A 19,016-nucleotide genomic window follows, 5' to 3' on the forward strand; every position below is an offset into this window, starting at 1 on the left:
CTCATATTTAAGTCTTTGACCCAATCAGTTTACACTTCCTGTGGTATCCCCGAGTCAGTCCCTGATCCTGTACTGTTTAAGACCAGTGTGTATCACTGCTGCCTGCACTGCTCTCTGATCAGGGTTTATCTCTTATCTGCTGCTTTCCGTACATAAGGGCATCGATGGGAAGATTCAGATCTTCTTCTGCTCATCTTTCTGCCCTGCCTTGTTCACGCCCTGTTAATTCATCCTAGTCCTTCATGTCTTTTTCCTGTATTCTGTATTACGTAATCATTTCAGCTTTGTTTCCGTATTTGTTATTTCCTGGTATAGTAACATATTATAATAGAAGATCTTGTCCAGCTTTGTTTGACTCTGGTAATGGATTGAGCTGCCTTAACTTGGACAATGACTATGTTTCATGGAAAATACAATAAAAGGTCTTGGCACTAGTTTCATCTAGCTCAATCTCTCTGAATTTATTTTTGATACTTTGATGGAAAATGTTTTATTTAAGACCATTCACTTTACCATCCACTTTGGCATTACATAAATTTGGATAGGACGTGCATATCATAACAAGACAGACATAATTTATGACATAATCTTTTGTAACCGGACACAAAAACGCTTGCATTTTATTGTACTGTTCTTAAGGGCATTGATGAGTTCAGTTGCAATTGTAATAATAATACTTGTTTTGCTAATTGAATGCTAAAACAAAACTTGTTACATACAGTAATAAAATGCAGGAATTTTCAGGAACCCATACTATACCTTGAGATAGTGACTTGAGGGAGGTTTTTATGGTAATGTTGAAAATGTTAGTTTTTAAGAAGACTAAATTAAACGTCCATCATGAAATCAACTCTACTGTACATTAAAATAGCTCTTTATCGCTTTGCAGGTTTTACGACTGAACTCAAGTCATTATGCTCGGTTGCTGATTAATCTCAGATAAGGTTCTGTAGATATTCTGTGTTCGTATTTAATACTCATACGGTCTATTGTATAGTCTGTATTATCTTGTCTTGTATAGTATAGTGTTATTTATGGCTGTACTTTTGAGAGTCACAAACAGCTGGAACCAAATTCCTTATAAATCTGATTCTGATTCTGATTCTGATTCTGATTAGTGTGACCTGTTTCATGTGCGATAAAATGGAGTGGTATTGATGGAGTGGAGTTCTGATGCCCTTTGGATCGTGCATGTATGCAACCTTATCAGCTAATTGCAATAACGATTAATATTCATTTATACCCCACAAACCATCAATCCTCATGTGACTTTCAAGTGGTTTAAAGACAAAAGTTGTCATTATCTATGCCAGATAAATCACCGGAGACTCCGTGAGACGCAAAGACGCCACTCCTGAACCCAGATCCGACCACGAGCGACTCCGGTGGACTTTAAATATTATTGACTTTAAGTGACCGATATTATCTGCTGTGATATTGTGTCTTTGGAATAATACCATGCCTCATAAATTTATTAGATATAATGTGCACTGTAAAAACAACTGCCCTCGTAAATCTGTCTTTAAGTATCTACTTGGTAGCATACTTATCAGGGGTAATTACTGTAATATTTTACTCTACTCTTGCTTGTAATCTGAAAGACGAACTCCGAATTTCAGAAATCTGTTTGAATCCTATCCTGTTTGAATTTTATTGTTATTTCTTTCCACGTAAGAACAAAACAAAGCTATCGCACGATAATGACTTTCAACAAAAAGATTGCGCCACACAAATACACAACACGACGAGAAAAACGCGAACAGATTCAGTGAATCAAAGACAAAATAACAAGATGAAAAACAAACAAAAAGAAAAAAAGGCTAGCTAGATAGACATAGCTACTGTATGTGTGTTATATATTTGAAATCTCTTGCTAGCTATCAAATCTTAGCTAACAAACATCGCTTATCTTTACCTCCAGTTTGATTTAATACAATAAATAAAGCAGGCTAGCTATATATATATATATATATATATATATATATATATATATATATATATATATATATATATATATATATATTTATAAAGGAATTAATGTAGCATTGTTGTTTATATTGTAGTCCTGCTTCTTTATGTGTATTTTTATCTTTCATGTAGCTAGATATCAACTCTTAGCTAACTTTTTTTGGCTGCTTGTTGCAGTTTGTTAAAAATCAGCTGAAGCTGTTCACCCGAAACCTCAGTAAAGTCATATAAAACATGAAAAAACATATAAAACATTCACCACACAAGGCCTTTTTTTCCCCTGCTGTTTCAAGATAATGTTTTAGTAAAGTTAATGATAGTGTATGCTTTATTGTGTTTTTACAATACAGTCACACAGTGTTATTGTAGCCACACGGTAAGGTCATCTCATCACACAAATACTGTAAATATTTCCCCAGAATTCCACCCAGGCTGTTGTATTTAACTGTATATAACAAGCGTCAGGTACAGTATTATAACTCGTTCGGAATAAAACGATAGAAATGAATCGTTCAGAGCGTGTGGTTTAATTTCTTTCACTTAAAAAGTCCACAATAAAACATCTAGAGGGTAGAAAAAGCATAATAATAATAATAATAATAATAATAATAATAATAATAATAATAATAATAATAATAATAATAATAATAAAAATAATTGTGGTTCTTTTGAAGATCGAAGGTTAAAGTCATCCACAGTGTTGTGGGTGAAAGCAGCAGTGATTATGGTATGAGCATTTCTAAGGAATTTGTAATCTGATATTCATAAAAATTGCAAAGAACTCAGATGTAGAAATAAAAATAAAAATTCTTTTTTGTCAGTTTCATTAGTTGATTCCATATAATACTATCCATCAATACTCTCACTCATTTTCTATGCCGCTATGATCTTAAACAGGGATCCTGGAATCTATCCCAGTAGACTCATTACAAGACACCCATTCGGACATTACATACAATTTAGAGATGCCAATCAGCCTATAAACCATGTCTCTAGATGGGGAGGAAACCGGAGAACCCAGAGTAAACCCCTGAAGCACAGGGAGAACATAGAAACTCCATGTACAAAGAGTGGAGACGGGAATCGAACCTGGTGGTGTAATAATATACATCGTTTCTCAAATTTTCATCCAAGTTTTTATATTTTGTTGGTATAATTTAGGGGGCACGGTGGCTTAGTGCATGTTCGCCTCACACCTCCAGGGTCGGGGTTTGATTCCCGCCTCCGCCTTGTGTGTGTGGAGTTTGCATGTTCTCCCCGTGCCTCGGGGGTTTCCTCCGGGTACTCCGGTTTCCTCCCCCGGTCCAAAAACATGCATGGTAGGTTGATTGGCATCTCTGGAAAATTGTCCGTAGGGTGTGAGTGTGTGAGTGAATGAGGGTGTGTGTGTGTGTGCCCTGCGATGGGTTGGCACTCCGTCCAGTGTGTATCCTGCCTTGATGCCCGATGACCCCTGAGATAGGCACAGGCTCCCCGTGACCCGAGGTAGTTCGAATAAAGCGGTAGAAAATGAGTGAATGAGTGAGTGCTATAATTTAATAGTGGTGTCGTTCTTATTCAGGTTTATTGTCAAGTGCTTAAAGAAAGCTTAAAAACCTATATTCACACGGTGTGCAGTGTTATAGTGGGAGATGTTTAAAAAAAATTCAGATTTGATTTCTTTATAATTACATTTAATGCAGGTGTTTTTTTCTCTCTCATAAATTTAATGATAAAAAAACTAACTAACCAACTAACTAACTAACTAACTAACTAACTAACTAAATAAATAAATAAATAAATACCTGCAGCTTGTCAAGGTAACAAGAAACTAGAAAGATTAAACCTGTTGTTACAAACACTGGCACTGGAGACTCCTTCCATCCATGTTAAATAAACATCTCCATTAAGGAAACTGATCAGCACCGTATCAACGATTTTTTTTTGTTGCTTTTTTTAACTTTAAATTTGGAGCATCCGCTAAACAAATCCCGGTGTACGTATGTTACTATAAAAACGCTAACTTAATATAAACCTTCGATTAGTGTCTGAGCTGCTGTTATGTTAAAGATATCAATCAACACTTTCCGACTCAGCGCACTTTATTTAACAGGATGCAGAATACACCACCTTTATCAGAACTTCGAATGTTTTCCAAAATGTAAATGGTGTCTGAAACTTGGCTAATGTTGCTAAAGAAGCCTGAAATCATAGCAAGCAGGTTAGCCTAATGCAAACTGTGTACAGGTTTAGAAAAACGTCTGTAATTTCTATGATCTCTGAAATTTAAGATGTGCAAGAATGTAGACGAAACACACACACACACACACACACACACACACACACACACACACACACACACACACACACACACACACACACACACACACATATAAGTAAATGGGTGCTTTATTATTTGGTCTAAATCATGAAACTATAAGCAGAAAGTGTTTTCATTGTGCTGTGTTCAGAACTGTAGGAAATGATTCACAGAGTGTTTATTAAAATAGGCAGGTTCAATAAGTTCAAGATCGCAGGCATCCAGGACACACTCATATTAAACTCCAATACTAAACTGCAGCTCATAAACCGCTCGCCTCGGCCAACGAGTCCAAACTAGTCTTTCTCTTATTGTCAGTGTGAAATGAAGGCAAAGGTTACGGCCATGTCGTGTATTACGACACAACTGACCAAAGTAAATTTCTAACCGCAATGACGATCTGCTGATATTAATTATGTGGTAAAACGAGTTTTACCACATAACACTACTGAGCTTTTACGCAGAGTAAATAAGAAAAAAAAATCAATCTGGGGAAAGTTTCTGTATCTTGGGCATCTGTTTCTCTGCTCTGTTCTAAACAGTATTTATAGAGAACATCAGATTCCACAACAGCGTGACGTCATGCACAAGTCACTTAATTTTTTAGTTTAGGATTAACCTGAAACAAATATTTACATCATACATGGTAATTATAATAAAGCACACACACACACACACACCACACACACACACACACACACACACACACACACACACACACACACACACACACACACACACACACACACACACAGCTATAATTTTACTGCGAAACGTGAAGTGGAGCCACATGAGGTAAAGTATAACAGGAATCTCCCTTCACTCTAGCAAACAAAAGCTCATCCGTCCAGTTACAAATCAACCGTGTGGAAGCTAAATAAGTCAAATGATTCTCCCTCATTTGACAGCGATCAGAAAAATAAAAGAAATAATCAGTGTGCAGAGTAGAGCTTTATAGTGGAGTAAAAATTTACAGACATTACTAGACTACAGATATAGAATAAAATAGAATCAAATGAATAGAAGGGTATAAAAATAAACAATAGTACATCAGTACAGTATGTGCAGGTATATAGAATCATTGTGGAGGAACATAGAATAAAAATAAAAAAATAGAAAAAAATAGAATAATAATAATAAAATAATAAAATAGAGTGTGCAATGAAATTCCAAAATTAGAATACAGTATAACAATGACAACAAAGTAGACTAAAATTGAAAACTTAAAAGGAATAGGATATAAAACAATATGAAAATACAGCAGAATAGAAGAAATAGTAACAAAGATGAATAAAAAGCAATTAAGCTGACTTGTTGAAAAATAGAACTGAATTAAAATATGTAAGATAAAAAGTAATAGGGTAGAACCGTACAGAACATAAAATAATATTATCTAAAAAATATAACATATAGAATATACTAATAGACTAAAGAATGAATGTAGCAAAACAAAATCTAATTTAAAGTACAATATTTAATGCAAGTACAATATTTAATGCAAGTACAATAGAATAGACCAAAATAGAATAGAAAAATCTATAAAACTATGAAAACAGAGTGAATAAAAAATAAAAAAGATAAAATAAAAAACAGAGATTAATACGTTATACTCACCGAACTAGTGTGAAAGAAAATATGAATGGATGAACAGGACCAAATATAACAAATATAAAATACCAGTATAGCAACAAAGAACAAAATGAATGTAGTAGAACAGAAAAGTTGTGGAAATAGAATACAGGATTCAATTGGAAGATTAGGGTACAGAGTGAAGAAAACAAAATTACTCTAAAATATAAAATAAATCAAAGTGAAATTATTGTAATGAAAATAAAACTAGTGTGTAGATTTAGAATGGAATAGATATTAAAATAGAGAAAACATATAACTGTTAATCCGAGCAAAAACAGAATTAGAAACTAGTATATAAAAAGAGAAAAGTAAAATATAATTAAATATAATATCTCAAATCGAATGTACTGAAATAGAGATAGAATGAAATAAAATAGAATGAAATGAACAAATTATACAATTATACAATATATAATCATACAAATTAAACAGAATCGAAAAGGGTAAAGATAGCTAGGAAAGAGTTGCCCTTTGTAATAAGGTAGCTCATAAAGCGATTAATGAACAGCTTGATTATATGCTAATTAACAAATGTGTGTGTGTATGTGTGTGTGTGTGTGTGTGTGTGTGTGTGTGTGTGTGTGTGTGTGTGTGTGTGTGTGTGTGTGTTAGAGCATGGAAAGAGCTGATAGTATAATCTACATTCACACTGCAGCACTGCTCAGAGAAGTAGAGATGTGAGTTAATCAAAAACTATGGTGCTTTACAGTGTGATGGAAAACACACACACACACACACACACACACACACACACACACACACACACACACACACACACACACACACACACACACACACACACACACACCCCTCATGCTAGTGGAGCTGTAGTTGTAAAGGGTCACTGTGCAGTTGAACACTTTCTGGCTTTGAGCTTGATAATTAGACCATAAGTCATATAAGGTGATGGAAACCTGATGACTAGAGCTTTTATAGAGAGCTGATACAATACTACGTTTATGAATCCGAACTGAAATTTGAATTAGATTGCATGTAATATTTAAAACGTTTATATACCAGTATAATTGCTCGCTTGTGAATTTATAGGATAATTTTGTGCAGTCTGTAGAACGGTGACTCACTTACAAATTGTTTTATAACCTTAGGACTTATGTATGATGTGTGTGTGTGTGTGTGTGTGTGTGTGTGTGTGTGTGTGTGTGTGTGTGTGTGTGTGTGTGTGTGTGTGTGTGTGTGTGTGTGTGTGTGAGGGAGAGACTCTAACACAAGCTCATGCTATCACTCATGCTACTTAGAAGCCACATTTCACATTTTTTTCTATTTCTTTAACATTTATCTATAATTATTATTTAGAGACATTTATCTTCAGAAGCCATATTTGTTTGTAACCTTACTTATATATAGCGCCTAGTTAAGCTGACAGCTCTGTCTGTATTAACCTATCTGTAGTCATATCAAATGAAATAAATGACATACTGTTTAGTATCAGTATGTTGACGTGTTATTAATAATGTTGACCACTAGAGGGAGCGCCAAGATAAAAAATAAAAACATAAAAATAAACAAAAAACACCACAAACAAAAAAACACAATCCTGCAAAAACTTGACTAATATTGTTGAAACGTCATACTTACACTACTCCCTTCACTTCTCTTAAAAATGTATTTTGCATTTATATGTTTATTTAAGTTTGTATTTGAGTATCATGAATGCCTGTAGAAAAAGAAAACTGATTGTGTGTGTGTGTGTGTGTGTGTGTGTGTGTGTGTGTGTGTGTGTGTGTGTGTGTGTGTGTGTGTGTGAGAGAGAGAGATGCTTTATTTGTATTTGAGTGTACTGTGTGTGTATACGTATGTGTGAGTATGTGTAAATTAAAGTATACCAGAATATTTTGTGCCTATGTGAAAGTTATCTGGATAGAGTTTGAATGTGTGAGGTAAAGTAATAAACATAGAACAATGTTCATGATTGTGTGAAGTGAGATGTTGAACATTAGTGTGTTTGGTGTGAATTTGTGGGTTAATGTAATAAATAGACAGCATTTTTCTATCAAAGTGTGAGGCAAAATTTTGGAGATGAGATCCAAATCCAATCATCCAATCATTTTCCATGATTATGTGAGGTAATATTATTAATAATTTGAAAGTTAAGAAAGTGTTGAATTTGACTTTATGTCAATGTCTGAGGTAAATGAAAAAGTATATAACATTTTTCATGAACTTGAATGTATGTGAGGTAAAATGATAGATATGAGACAATTTTCCATGATTGTGTGAGGTAATATTATGAATAGTGTTTGGTAAAGTGCTTAATTTGTAATTTGTGTTAATGTCTGAAGTACATTAATACATGCATAAAATTTTTCATAAATTTCTGAGGTAAAATGTTGAATATGAGAGTATATTGTGAGAATGTACGTGAGGTAAAACGATAGACATGAGACCATTTTCCATGATTGTGTGAGGTAATATTATGAATAGTGTGTGGTAAAGTGTTAAATTTGTATTTTGTGTTAATGTCTGAAGTACATTAATGCGTATATAACATTTTTTATGAATTTCTGAGGTAAAATGTTGAGTATGAATGTGCAATATGAATCTTGAATATATATTGTGTGAATGTATGAGGTAAATATGAGGTGTAAGAATATGACAGTATTTTGTGTGAGGTAAAATGATGGATATGCAACCATTTTCCATGATGGTTTTGTTTGAATGTGTGAGGTTATTTAGGTAACAAACACAGCTTTTTACAGGAAATGTAAGGTAAAATGTTGAATGTGAGAGCATTATTTGTCAGTGTGTGAGAGAAAGTCATAAACATGAGATATTTTTTTAACATAACATCGTGACACTGACAAGGTCTAAAGTCTAAACACTTATATACTTATAAACTTATGTAAATAAATACAGATATACAATCTAAAATCTCTCTTGTGCCTTGTTGTTCACATACAAAAGCAAACCCATAATATTGCCAAGGATATATTAAATAACGATATATGAACAAAAAGAAGTATGCACATATAGTCCAACTCAAATCTCTCTCCTTCTTTTTCCTCAATTCCTCATGTTTGGCTGAAATCGATCCTTCATCAAGGTAGCAGAGACGTTGCCAGATTCTATAAAACTGGCTGATCCTGTATTTAAGAATAAATTTGATCTTCTCTATGGGTGATTTCCTAATCCACTAAACTATAGTGTAGTTGCGAGTATCTTTTTGTTTTTCCAAAGTAAAAGTATTAGTTATGGTTTAAACGCATGCTTTACCCATTTCACAGTCGAGACTTGTGCTTATTTCCTGGCAAGGCGATCACCCAGGGGAGGCTTTCACGAGTCGAGACTCTGGTTTAGGGCATTTTGGAGCAAATAAAGCATTTTCGAGTCTAATCTCTGTGTGTACAATTACCACAGAAAATTGCTTGGACACATTTCCCTGTACTGAGAAAGACAACGGAAAACCCGTTGGCTCAAAACATTCAAAACTACTGTTAGTGTTAGACAAAAACATTAAAGGTGCCAAAGTCAATTTGGTTGTATTCCAAAATAGTGGTGTTAAATCCTCCATTTTGATTGGTTGAAAAGGGTGTGACGATAGCAGAACAAATACTAGCATGCTCACGTTAATATGTAGTTTTTCTGTAGTACATATAGACAGACTTGAATGTCTAGTCTAAGAATGTCTTAAATAACACCTTGTGTTTTTTTATTTAGTTTTCATGTGAGGAGATATTTATCAAACATTTATAGAAGGAGTCTCCACTGTCAATGATTTTGTATTAGGCAGAGGGAAAAGCTGTAATGTTTGCTGCCAAAGGAAAATCTTAAGGAAACATTTTTGGTCTCTAGGTGTGATTTCTTTTGTCTTGTTAAAAAAAACAATAAAACAATAAAAAAAAGCCTAAAACAAGGGACTATAATAGAATTATAAATGAAAAAGTACAATGTGTCGTTGTTTAGTAAATTAAAACTATACTATTCAAGTCACTTTTGTGGTTGAACATTCTGTGTATTATTTCCTCTGACATAGATGTAATACACAGCTAGAGAAAGACTACACAAAATGACGAAGATTGGCCAACAATCATCCAGTATTTTATTTCCTGTCTTATTTTTTCTAGAAAGACACAATTACACCAAGCTAAAGCTTGATTCTCATATATTGTTGAAGTAAGAATCCTTGAAATTGTTCTACAAAATAAATATATACTTGTACATTTCTACAATTTTCCTTTTAAAGCTTTTATGCTGAAAATCAGTTAGAAAAATACGACAAAATTATTATTTTTTTTTTCGTTTCAGTGGAAATAATTGTTGATGATCTTTGACGCAGATACATATAATACACAACTAAACATGTCTAGACAAAACGACAAAGAAAATGACAAATATAGTTTAAAAAAATGACTATTTTGTGTTTCTTTCACAAGACTGGTGGAGTTTTTTTGAATAAAAATGCAGACTTATTTCCGAAGCTGACTTATCACCTCTCTTGGCCACCCATAGTTCCACTGCCACATTTAACTGCGCTGTTGTGTAAAGTGAATAAGACAGTGAAAGTTAGACAAATATGTACTAATATATTCCATACCTTCCTGAACCATATCTCATATCTACAGTCTTGGAGGTCTGGCTTTCTCTAACTCCTGGTTTTTAGACATGCAAAAAAAAAAAAAACCCATGTAGGTGATATTACATGATATTACAATGTTACCACTAATAGTCAGTGGTCTAACCTTGGAGGAGGCTCGATTGGTGCGCTGAGCAATGTTCTACACACCACACACACACACACACACACACACACACACACACACACACACACACACACACACACACACACACACACACACAGAAAGAGAGAATCAGAGGTCAACTGTTGGTAGATGTTTCTGGAGTTTCAGAGCTTCCAGAAACACAGTAGCCTCCATGACACCAAAACTCTTCTGACACTAATCGCCTCTCTCTCTCTCTCTCTCTCTCTCTCTCTCTCTCTCTCTCTCTCTCTCTCTCTCTCTCTCTCTCACACACACGCACACACACACACACACACACACACACACACACACACACACACACACACACACACACACACACACACACACACACACACACACACAATTATCTTTCTCTCCCCCGCCACACACATACTCATCATCCTCCTCTGTCATCTCAAGGCGATTCAAAAATGAAATAAACGGTAAAAGAATGAGGAACGAGGAGGAAATCTATATTTTTTCCTCATGGCAGGCCTTCTTTTTGATCAAACCTTGATGGATTCGGAATGGTAGCAATTTCAAGTCAAGGTTGCACATCAAGACTAATTTAGTCACCTCTCTCTCTCTCTCTCTCTCTCTCTCTCTCTCTCTCTCTCTCTCTCGCTCTCTCTCAGTCACACTTACACACATGTTCACACATTTTGAAGCTTGGGCTCTACCGATTTCTGCCATGAGTAATATGAGGTGTCTCATCTTCCTCTTAAGGTAAAGGGAGATTCTCTCTCTCTCTCTCTCTCTCTCTCTCTCTCTCTCTCTCTCTCTCTCTCTCACACACACACACACACACACAATAATAAAAATTAATATATCACAACATTATTCTCCATTCAGAATGGTCTGAAGGTGTCGATTCCTTTTCTATGGTAAATAAGACATAAAAACCTTTTTCTGAGTGTTACAAACTCTGACACTGGAGACTCCTTCCATGTTCAAATAATACATATTATTATTATTATTATTATTATTATTATTATTATTATTATTATTATTATTATTATTATTATTATCTTCAACTTATGTAGATTGCCCAACATCCAAATCCTTGTGCATAGGTTGCTATAGAAAAAATAATGTTTTAAACCAAGTGCATGAATACAGTATAAACCTTTTGATTGACAGGTGACACCTTCCACACTTTCTGACCAAAACAGCGCCCAACCTTCTATTTTCTTTAAAATATGTTTTTTAAAGGTATGTCTCCCTCACTGGAAAGGCTAGACTTCAGTGATTTGCTTTAATCAAGAATATTGAATGAGACAGAAGATCAACACTCCTGAGAAGTGCACCAGCATGTAGACGTGCCAGTGGTTAGCTGGCATGCTGTGAAAGTTAACACATAAAACACACATGTGCTTTTAAATCAAGACTGACAGCTTAATGCAGCACGGAATAACAGCTTTATTAAGGGGTTAGTGCACATATTGAATGGGTTCGATATTCTCCACAGTCCTCCACTGATCCATGAGACATTCTCAGTACTTAAGCATGACCTAAAGGAGAAAAGGGAAAAAAAAATTATTTGACAGGATGGTCAGGTGATGTATTGTGTGAAATTATCGAGTCATTATTATCTGTGTCTGTGGTGCATTCCGATGTTAATATGGGACTATATTAATGGCCATTTTGAACATACAACACCATCATTTTGAAGCATAGACACTAAATTAAACTGCGGTAATTTAGATTAGAATTTTGGTTAAACCGCAGCACGATTCTCCTTTCTGATTGGTCAAAAGGTTTTGATTCATTTTTCTATGACATCAGTTCAAGAATGCACCTCTTGTAATACGTTATAGTTTCACTAGTAACAGCTCACTCATATGACCTAAAAACGTGTTGTTCACTAACAAATTGTTGAAATTGTGAAGGTTTTTGCGTGAGATTGAAAGGAGTCTCCAGTGTCAGTGCTTTGTAACAGTGAGGTAAAAGCTGTAAATTTGTATTGCTGTTCCCTCTGTTACATGGGGAGCTGTTTTTTTTCCTTTATTAACTTCAAAATCTATTAAAAAAAAAAAGAGTCTGGTTCTAAAAGGAACTAACTTGTTTCACAGATGTCCTACAGTGCTACAATCATTCAATATGCTATTTCTAGTGCTCTTTGGGTTGTATTTTGTTTTGTGTGTGTGTGTGTGTGTGTGTGTGTGTGTGTTTTCACCTCATCCAACCAGTTGTTGAAGGCAGAGGTGCGTGTGAACACTGTAGGTTTCTTCAGTTCATTACAGTTGGTAGATGACACAAAACTGGTGACGCCCTGAACAAACCATTTACCATCTTTCCCCTTACAGTTCAGAGGACCTCCAGAGTCTCCCTATGAAGAGATAGAGAGCAAAGTGTAGGAGAAAAGAGAGAGAAGGGCAAGAGAAAAAAATTAAAAAGGGATTAAAAGTTTATTGGAGTTTGAAGTTGTACTTGTTCCCTAAATCTTTACATTTATTCAGAAAATGCTTCGATATTTAATCTGAATCATTCTGTAGCTACGGTGTAATTAAGAGACTACAGTTTTTTCTGCACGTCTGGTCCTGTCCAATGGGAAGTTCCCGGTGTGTGTGTGTGTGTGTGTGTGTGTGTGTGTGTGTGTATAGAAGTATCTAGCTAAGTGTGTGAACACTCACGTTGCAGCTCGAACGAAAGTCTCCTCCTGCACACACCATGGTGGGCTTCACATTTTTACCCCACCAGTCGCTCTGGCTGCACACGCTGTACTCCACCACCGGCAACATGGCCTGCTGCAGCTTATCTGGTATGGGGCCATGTGCTATGATTCACACACACACACACACACACACACACACACACACACACACACACACACACACACACACACACACACACACACAGAGATTAAGTTGTTAGCAAACTACCAATGTAGCTAGCTTAGTGGAACACAAACCACTTACACTGCAACCATGGCAACACTATTACCAGTCCCAGTTTCCTGACTAGCCTAACTAGCATATCTTGACATCTAGATAAGATTTATGATGTTCACTAATTCAGATGACATAACAACTAGTGACTAGTGTTTTGTGCTGAAATCATTTTATATCTGTTCGCTAAATAACACAACCTACTGTACACGTTGACCCATATATTTGTATTTCTTGCTTGTTACTCGACACGCGACTTGATAATTCAGGGAAAAACAACACTAAATCTTACACGTAAGATATTGCCAAAAAGTTTTTTAAGCCAAATATTCAATTAAAATATCACCATTATTAATCATCATACTGTATTATGTTACTTCTAGTTTTTTTGCGTCAGATTAGCTAATTTAATTTTACGTTCAACGTCTCTTAGAGGAGCGAACAACAGTGAATGTTAAACTTCGGGATTAATAAACCATCAATAATGGCAACAAAGCAACATGTTAACTAACTACACTCTGTGTGTGTGTATGTGTAAGTGTGTGTGCGTGTGTGTATGTGGAGCCTCACTGTATAGGTCTCCCCAGCCAGAGACGTAACAGGGTGTGTCATGAGGCAGGATTTCTTCAGCCTGAGGAACGCAGGCCATCTGAACACTCGCACTGAGAACTGCAGCTTTATCCAGCTTCAACAGAGCAATGTCATTACTGAAATAATACAAACATGTTCACAGCAACACACACACACACACACACACACACACACACACACACACACACACACACACACACACACATACAGTACACAGACAGAGTACTGTTTAGGTTAGCTTTCACATATGGCAGCTTCATTCAACAGTGATGTAAATATTTGTACAGAATTATGGACTGCTTTGTGTAGATTCATGATTTATAATCCCAATCTCGTCAAGGGGTGCCAATATTTAGGCATGGCTCTTCAAACTGTAATATAATGGTGTTTAAGTAGTTGTGGAGATTTTAGTATTTGAGATGAATAATACATAACAAATTCTAGTTAGCCTGTACTATACTTTTCATTTAAGATCACTCCTTTTTTAAATCTAAACTACTTTGGTCCTTAAAGGTAGTGTTTAGGGTTTGGATCGGTGTTAGGCTTGTAGATTTTGAACTGTTTTGACATTTTGTGAAGGAGACCTGGCAACTCTGCAACATTATGAACTGCCCTTTTTTATGCAAAAAACGGGATTTGGTCACAATAGCTCTTGCTCACCCGCATGCCACACACTCAATGCTCCATTTAGGATGGACGACAATGCGGAGGATGTCTCTGATCTGCTCCATGTCCTCTTGCACACTGAGGTCATGCTTTCCCAGGACGATGCGATAAATATCACCTGAGCTATATGCACACACACACACACACACACACACACACACACACACACACACACACACACACACACACACACACACACACACACACAGATGGTGGTCATTCAGTTCTGTGAAGCATATTGAATAACCATAATCATTAATATTATATTTCCCTTTAGAAACTGCTATGTTCCTTCAGGTACTGGCCAACTCTGTGGTCGTACTACTTTTCTTTGTGGGGTCTGGCATCAGCACTGGAGCTGTAACTGGACCCAGTGTGAATAAAAGACGCTTGGTACCGGGTGGCTATTTCACTCAGACGCACTCGAGTCACTGGCCGTATAACCACAAATACAAAAAAAAAAAAGAAAACTGGAAGGGAGAAGTTGTTCCTTTTAGCTACTAGCCGTATCACTTTCACATCCACAGTCATGCTGTGAGGTTGAGTAGCATCCAAAAAATTCCCGGTCTTCTACCAAACACTGTGTGTATATCATTATATCATCATTTATCAAAAACTAATATGTTTGTCAGAATATATTTCTCACAATTTCCTCATAAATGTAAGCAGGAGAAATCTCTAAGGCCGGTAGTGAGTCCTTCACCATTCCTATTAAAGATACTGTTTAACCACATAAAGTTCTTTTATCAGGTTACATGTATTATAGGAAGAAGCTCTTCTTGATCTCTTCACAGACTACGTACAATTTGTTCCGATTCATATGTCTCACGTATACTGATCATTATAGACAGTATCTATGGCCAAGCATTAGGTGGTGAATCGAATGCAGTACACACTGAATCAAATGGTGTAGGAACTGAATCAAATGCAGTAAGTACAGAATCAAATGCAGTAAGTAGAGAATCAAATGCAGTTGGTTCCGAATCAAATGGAGTAGGAACTGAATTGAATGCTGTATGTATGGAATTAAATGCAGTAGCTAATGAATCAAATGCAGTAGGTAGCTAATCTAATACAGTAGTTTGTGAATCAAATGCAGTGGGTACTGAATCAAATCTAAGACAAGTCTAAAACTAGGAGTCTGCCAAGATAAATCTAACAGAATCTTAAGGAGGCTAAGTCACAACAAAAGCAAGGCAGACTCAAGAGAGACCCTAAAAAAGCTTCAAATCCTTTTCAAGGACAGGCCATAACTGGCCAGCTTCATTTGTACATTGAGCCAATGATTAGTATCCTTAAAGAAGGAATTATTTCTTGTCCAACTTTACACACTTGAAAAGAAAAGACAACACAAACATTATTTTTTACAAAAAAAAAGAAAGAAAGAAAGAAAAGAAAAAACCCCACAAGACCATACTGTATTTAGCAAGACCAAGCCCATGACAGAGACAAGTCCAAATACAAATGATAATAAGTCCAAGACTACAACAAACTCATGGGAGACATAAGAAATTCCCATACATCTCAATCCTGCATGCTTTTTAAAACGATTATATTACAAAATAAGTGATGGTTAGAAAACTGAACAGTTTGTCAGAATTAGCACATGATCAAGCTACTACAAAAGACCCGCCTCCGGGGGGGGGGGGGGGGGATGATAGACATATGGTGATAGACATCATTTAATTAGATGATCACTAAGCTATGAATCACCAGACAATTTTTTTTTCAAATCAGAACCCCCCAAAGAAGTGATGAACTAGGAAATTAAAACAAAAATAAAAATAAAAAATCTTTTTTTGCCTATAACTTTAAGGGACACTTCACTTCCTTCACTTACAAAATGCAGTGTCCAGCTGTCAGAACCCAGCGTGGAGCGATTAGAGTCCCACCACAGCTATGATACCAACGACTGCCATGTTTATACTGGAGTGAGATCTGTACACACACACACACACACACACACACACACACACACACACACACACACACACACACACACAGTTTTTAGAGTCTTTATTTATAAATGCATGAGGCAAATGATAATAGTACTAATATTAAGTCTTGTTTCCAGTTTGCTTTTACGTTGTCATTATCATTAGCAAACACTTAGCAGCTATGAGCTAGAACTAGTTTCCAAACAAATGCAAATATTTCCCAGCTTATGTCCAAAAATCTAAATAACAAAGCTAATATTTCCTTTTATATTTGTATTATTTAAATCACCTCATGTGTAACCAGTCTAGCTTAAATATTGTCCTGGAAACAATGAAACTAAATATTGCTAGCTCAAGGTAAAGCTAAATTGAGCTGTGACTTTAGTGTGAAATACAAAACAAGTTTGTAGCTTAGACAAACGATTACTGTATCTGCATCTTCATTTTATTCACACAGAACTTTTTCATTTTTTTACCAACACATCTTAAGTAAAAAATATACAGGTATTGTTTCAACAGTCAGTTTGGTTTGACATTGTCTGTAACAAAGACTTAGCTGCTTTGAGCTAGCTAACTAGTTTCCAAAGATGTCTGTATTTTTAGTTTCCATCTGAGGAAAATGTTCAAAAAGCATTACATATTACAATATGAGCATACAGTGTAGGCTGGAGTTTAAACTTTAATTTATTTTCATTTAGCTTTCCAAGCTAAGGGATTAGAAAAGTTACTGGAGTACCTGCCAGGGCCAGCTGTGGGGCCTGGCTTCTTCTCCGTTTACTACTCTGCCAGGGAGAGGTTCAATCTCAGGAGTGCCACATCCATAGGCTAGAGTACACACACACACACACACACACACACACACACACACACACACACACACACACACACACACTAACATATGTTATTTAAATTCCCATAAAATGCTATAAAGATTAATGTTTCGAGTTAAGAACAAAGCCATTGTTCAGATGAGAGTGACACCTCCAGCTGATAGCATACTCACCATAATCTGCTATGAGCAGGAAGAACGCTAGTTGTGTTAGCATGCTGTGTATTTGTGTATCAGAGTGGACACCCGGGCCTTGAGTTTTTATAGCTGCCACTGACCTCCAGGCATTAAAGGAGTAGTTCATAGAAAAGTCTACACAAAGCTTCACATAGTCCGAATGTCGTCAGTTGGCCAGGATGTTTCGAGCGTAACGTTTTCTATGTAGATTTCTACTAGAGCTACAAATCTGAGGTAAGAAATGCTTATACTGTAGCTACCTGTTTTGTGAGGTTAACTGTTGCTTTAAGGCAGGTAAAGGAAACGAGAGGGCTGGTTTATCAGTTCTAGTTATTGATATGAGCTGGGAAGAACCTTAGTACACACAGATGTGGAAAGAGCAACATGACATGAGGGAAAGAATATTCACACGGCATAAGCACAAAGACTAAAATGCGAAATCATAAAGATAAATCTTTTTTTATTATTGTTCATTATAGAGCCACCTCAAGCATTATCATTATGATATTGTCCTAGAAACAATAAACACAAACATCGCTAGCTAATAATCAACTACTATAAAGTTAAACTGAGCTGGAACATCGATCTGATCGCATGTTTCTGTTCTTATTATTATTATTATTATTATTATTATTATTATTATTATTATTATTATTATTATTATAAATGGTATACAGTGTTTTCATAAATGGTATACAGTGTTTTCAATGACTAATAAGTACATGCTATAGATGGTCATTTGTTGAGGTATGAGGAATAACGCACTTCAGAATATGAAGTTATGAGGAAATAATGAACTTGTTATAGTAACTCATCATACCATCATCACACCATTCTGAGGTAGATTATTTTAACATTTATTCATGTAACCTTTTAGATGAAGGATATTGGTTGGTGTGTGTGTGTGTGTCAGTGCAGATCTGCAGATCGTAGAGAATCGGGTGAATAATAGAGAGGAGGAAAAAGACAGATCGATAAAGCCAGATGCAGACATGGAGCCTGTCCAGAACTGTCGTATCAGCACCACTGACATATGCACACATGCGTGACTGCATAATTGCAGACACTGGCGTTTACTCAAGACCAACAGTCCTGTAACAACTTTTTCATGTGTCAATAAATAACACAGAGCCACATCGTCCTCCAGCTCTCACTGAATCTCGAGCACTTTTCATCTACATCTTTCTGTCCTTCTCTGTCTTTCTGTCTCTCTTTCTCTCTCTAGCCCTCTTTTCTCTGACAGTTTTCTTCTCTCTAGAGGAGAATTACAGTTCTCTGAGAAACAAGAGCTCTCTCATAAATCCCTAGTTT

General features: G+C 35.8%; 1 protein-coding gene across 1 annotated transcript; it reads right to left on the reverse strand.

Moving 5' to 3' along the window:
• Positions 1–12,016: 12,016 nt before the first annotated feature.
• On the reverse strand, positions 12,017–17,969 carry LOC113651478 (proproteinase E-like). Its single transcript, XM_027160231.2, has 8 exons — positions 17,703–17,969; positions 17,436–17,524; positions 16,603–16,700; positions 14,757–14,885; positions 14,076–14,212; positions 13,251–13,393; positions 12,794–12,946; positions 12,017–12,128 (listed from the first exon to the last, which is right to left on the reverse strand). The coding sequence occupies exons 1-8, from the start codon at positions 17,830–17,832 to the stop codon at positions 12,111–12,113; spliced, it is 897 nt and encodes a 298-aa protein (XP_027016032.1). The 5' UTR covers positions 17,833–17,969; the 3' UTR covers positions 12,017–12,110.
• Between the last annotated feature and the right edge of the window lie 1,047 nt (positions 17,970–19,016).

This window comes from Tachysurus fulvidraco, chromosome 23, assembly GCF_022655615.1.
Source record: "Tachysurus fulvidraco isolate hzauxx_2018 chromosome 23, HZAU_PFXX_2.0, whole genome shotgun sequence".
In the NCBI taxonomy this organism is placed as follows: domain Eukaryota; kingdom Metazoa; phylum Chordata; class Actinopteri; order Siluriformes; family Bagridae; genus Tachysurus; species Tachysurus fulvidraco.

What these genes read in the sequence shown, in the direction of transcription:
- LOC113651478 (XM_027160231.2), bottom strand. Translation starts at nt 17,832, where the DNA reads ATGAACTACTCCTTTAATGCCTGGAGGTCAGTGGCAGCTATAAAAACT. An exon ending in CCTGCTCATAGCAGATTATG is followed by an intron (nt 17,525 to 17,702) that starts GTGAGTATGCTA and finishes TGTGTACTCTAG; the next exon opens with CCTATGGATGTGGCACTCCT. An exon ending in ACAGCTGGACACTGCATTTT is followed by an intron (nt 14,886 to 16,602) that starts GTAAGTGAAGGA and finishes GTGTGCATATAG; the next exon opens with CTCAGGTGATATTTATCGCA.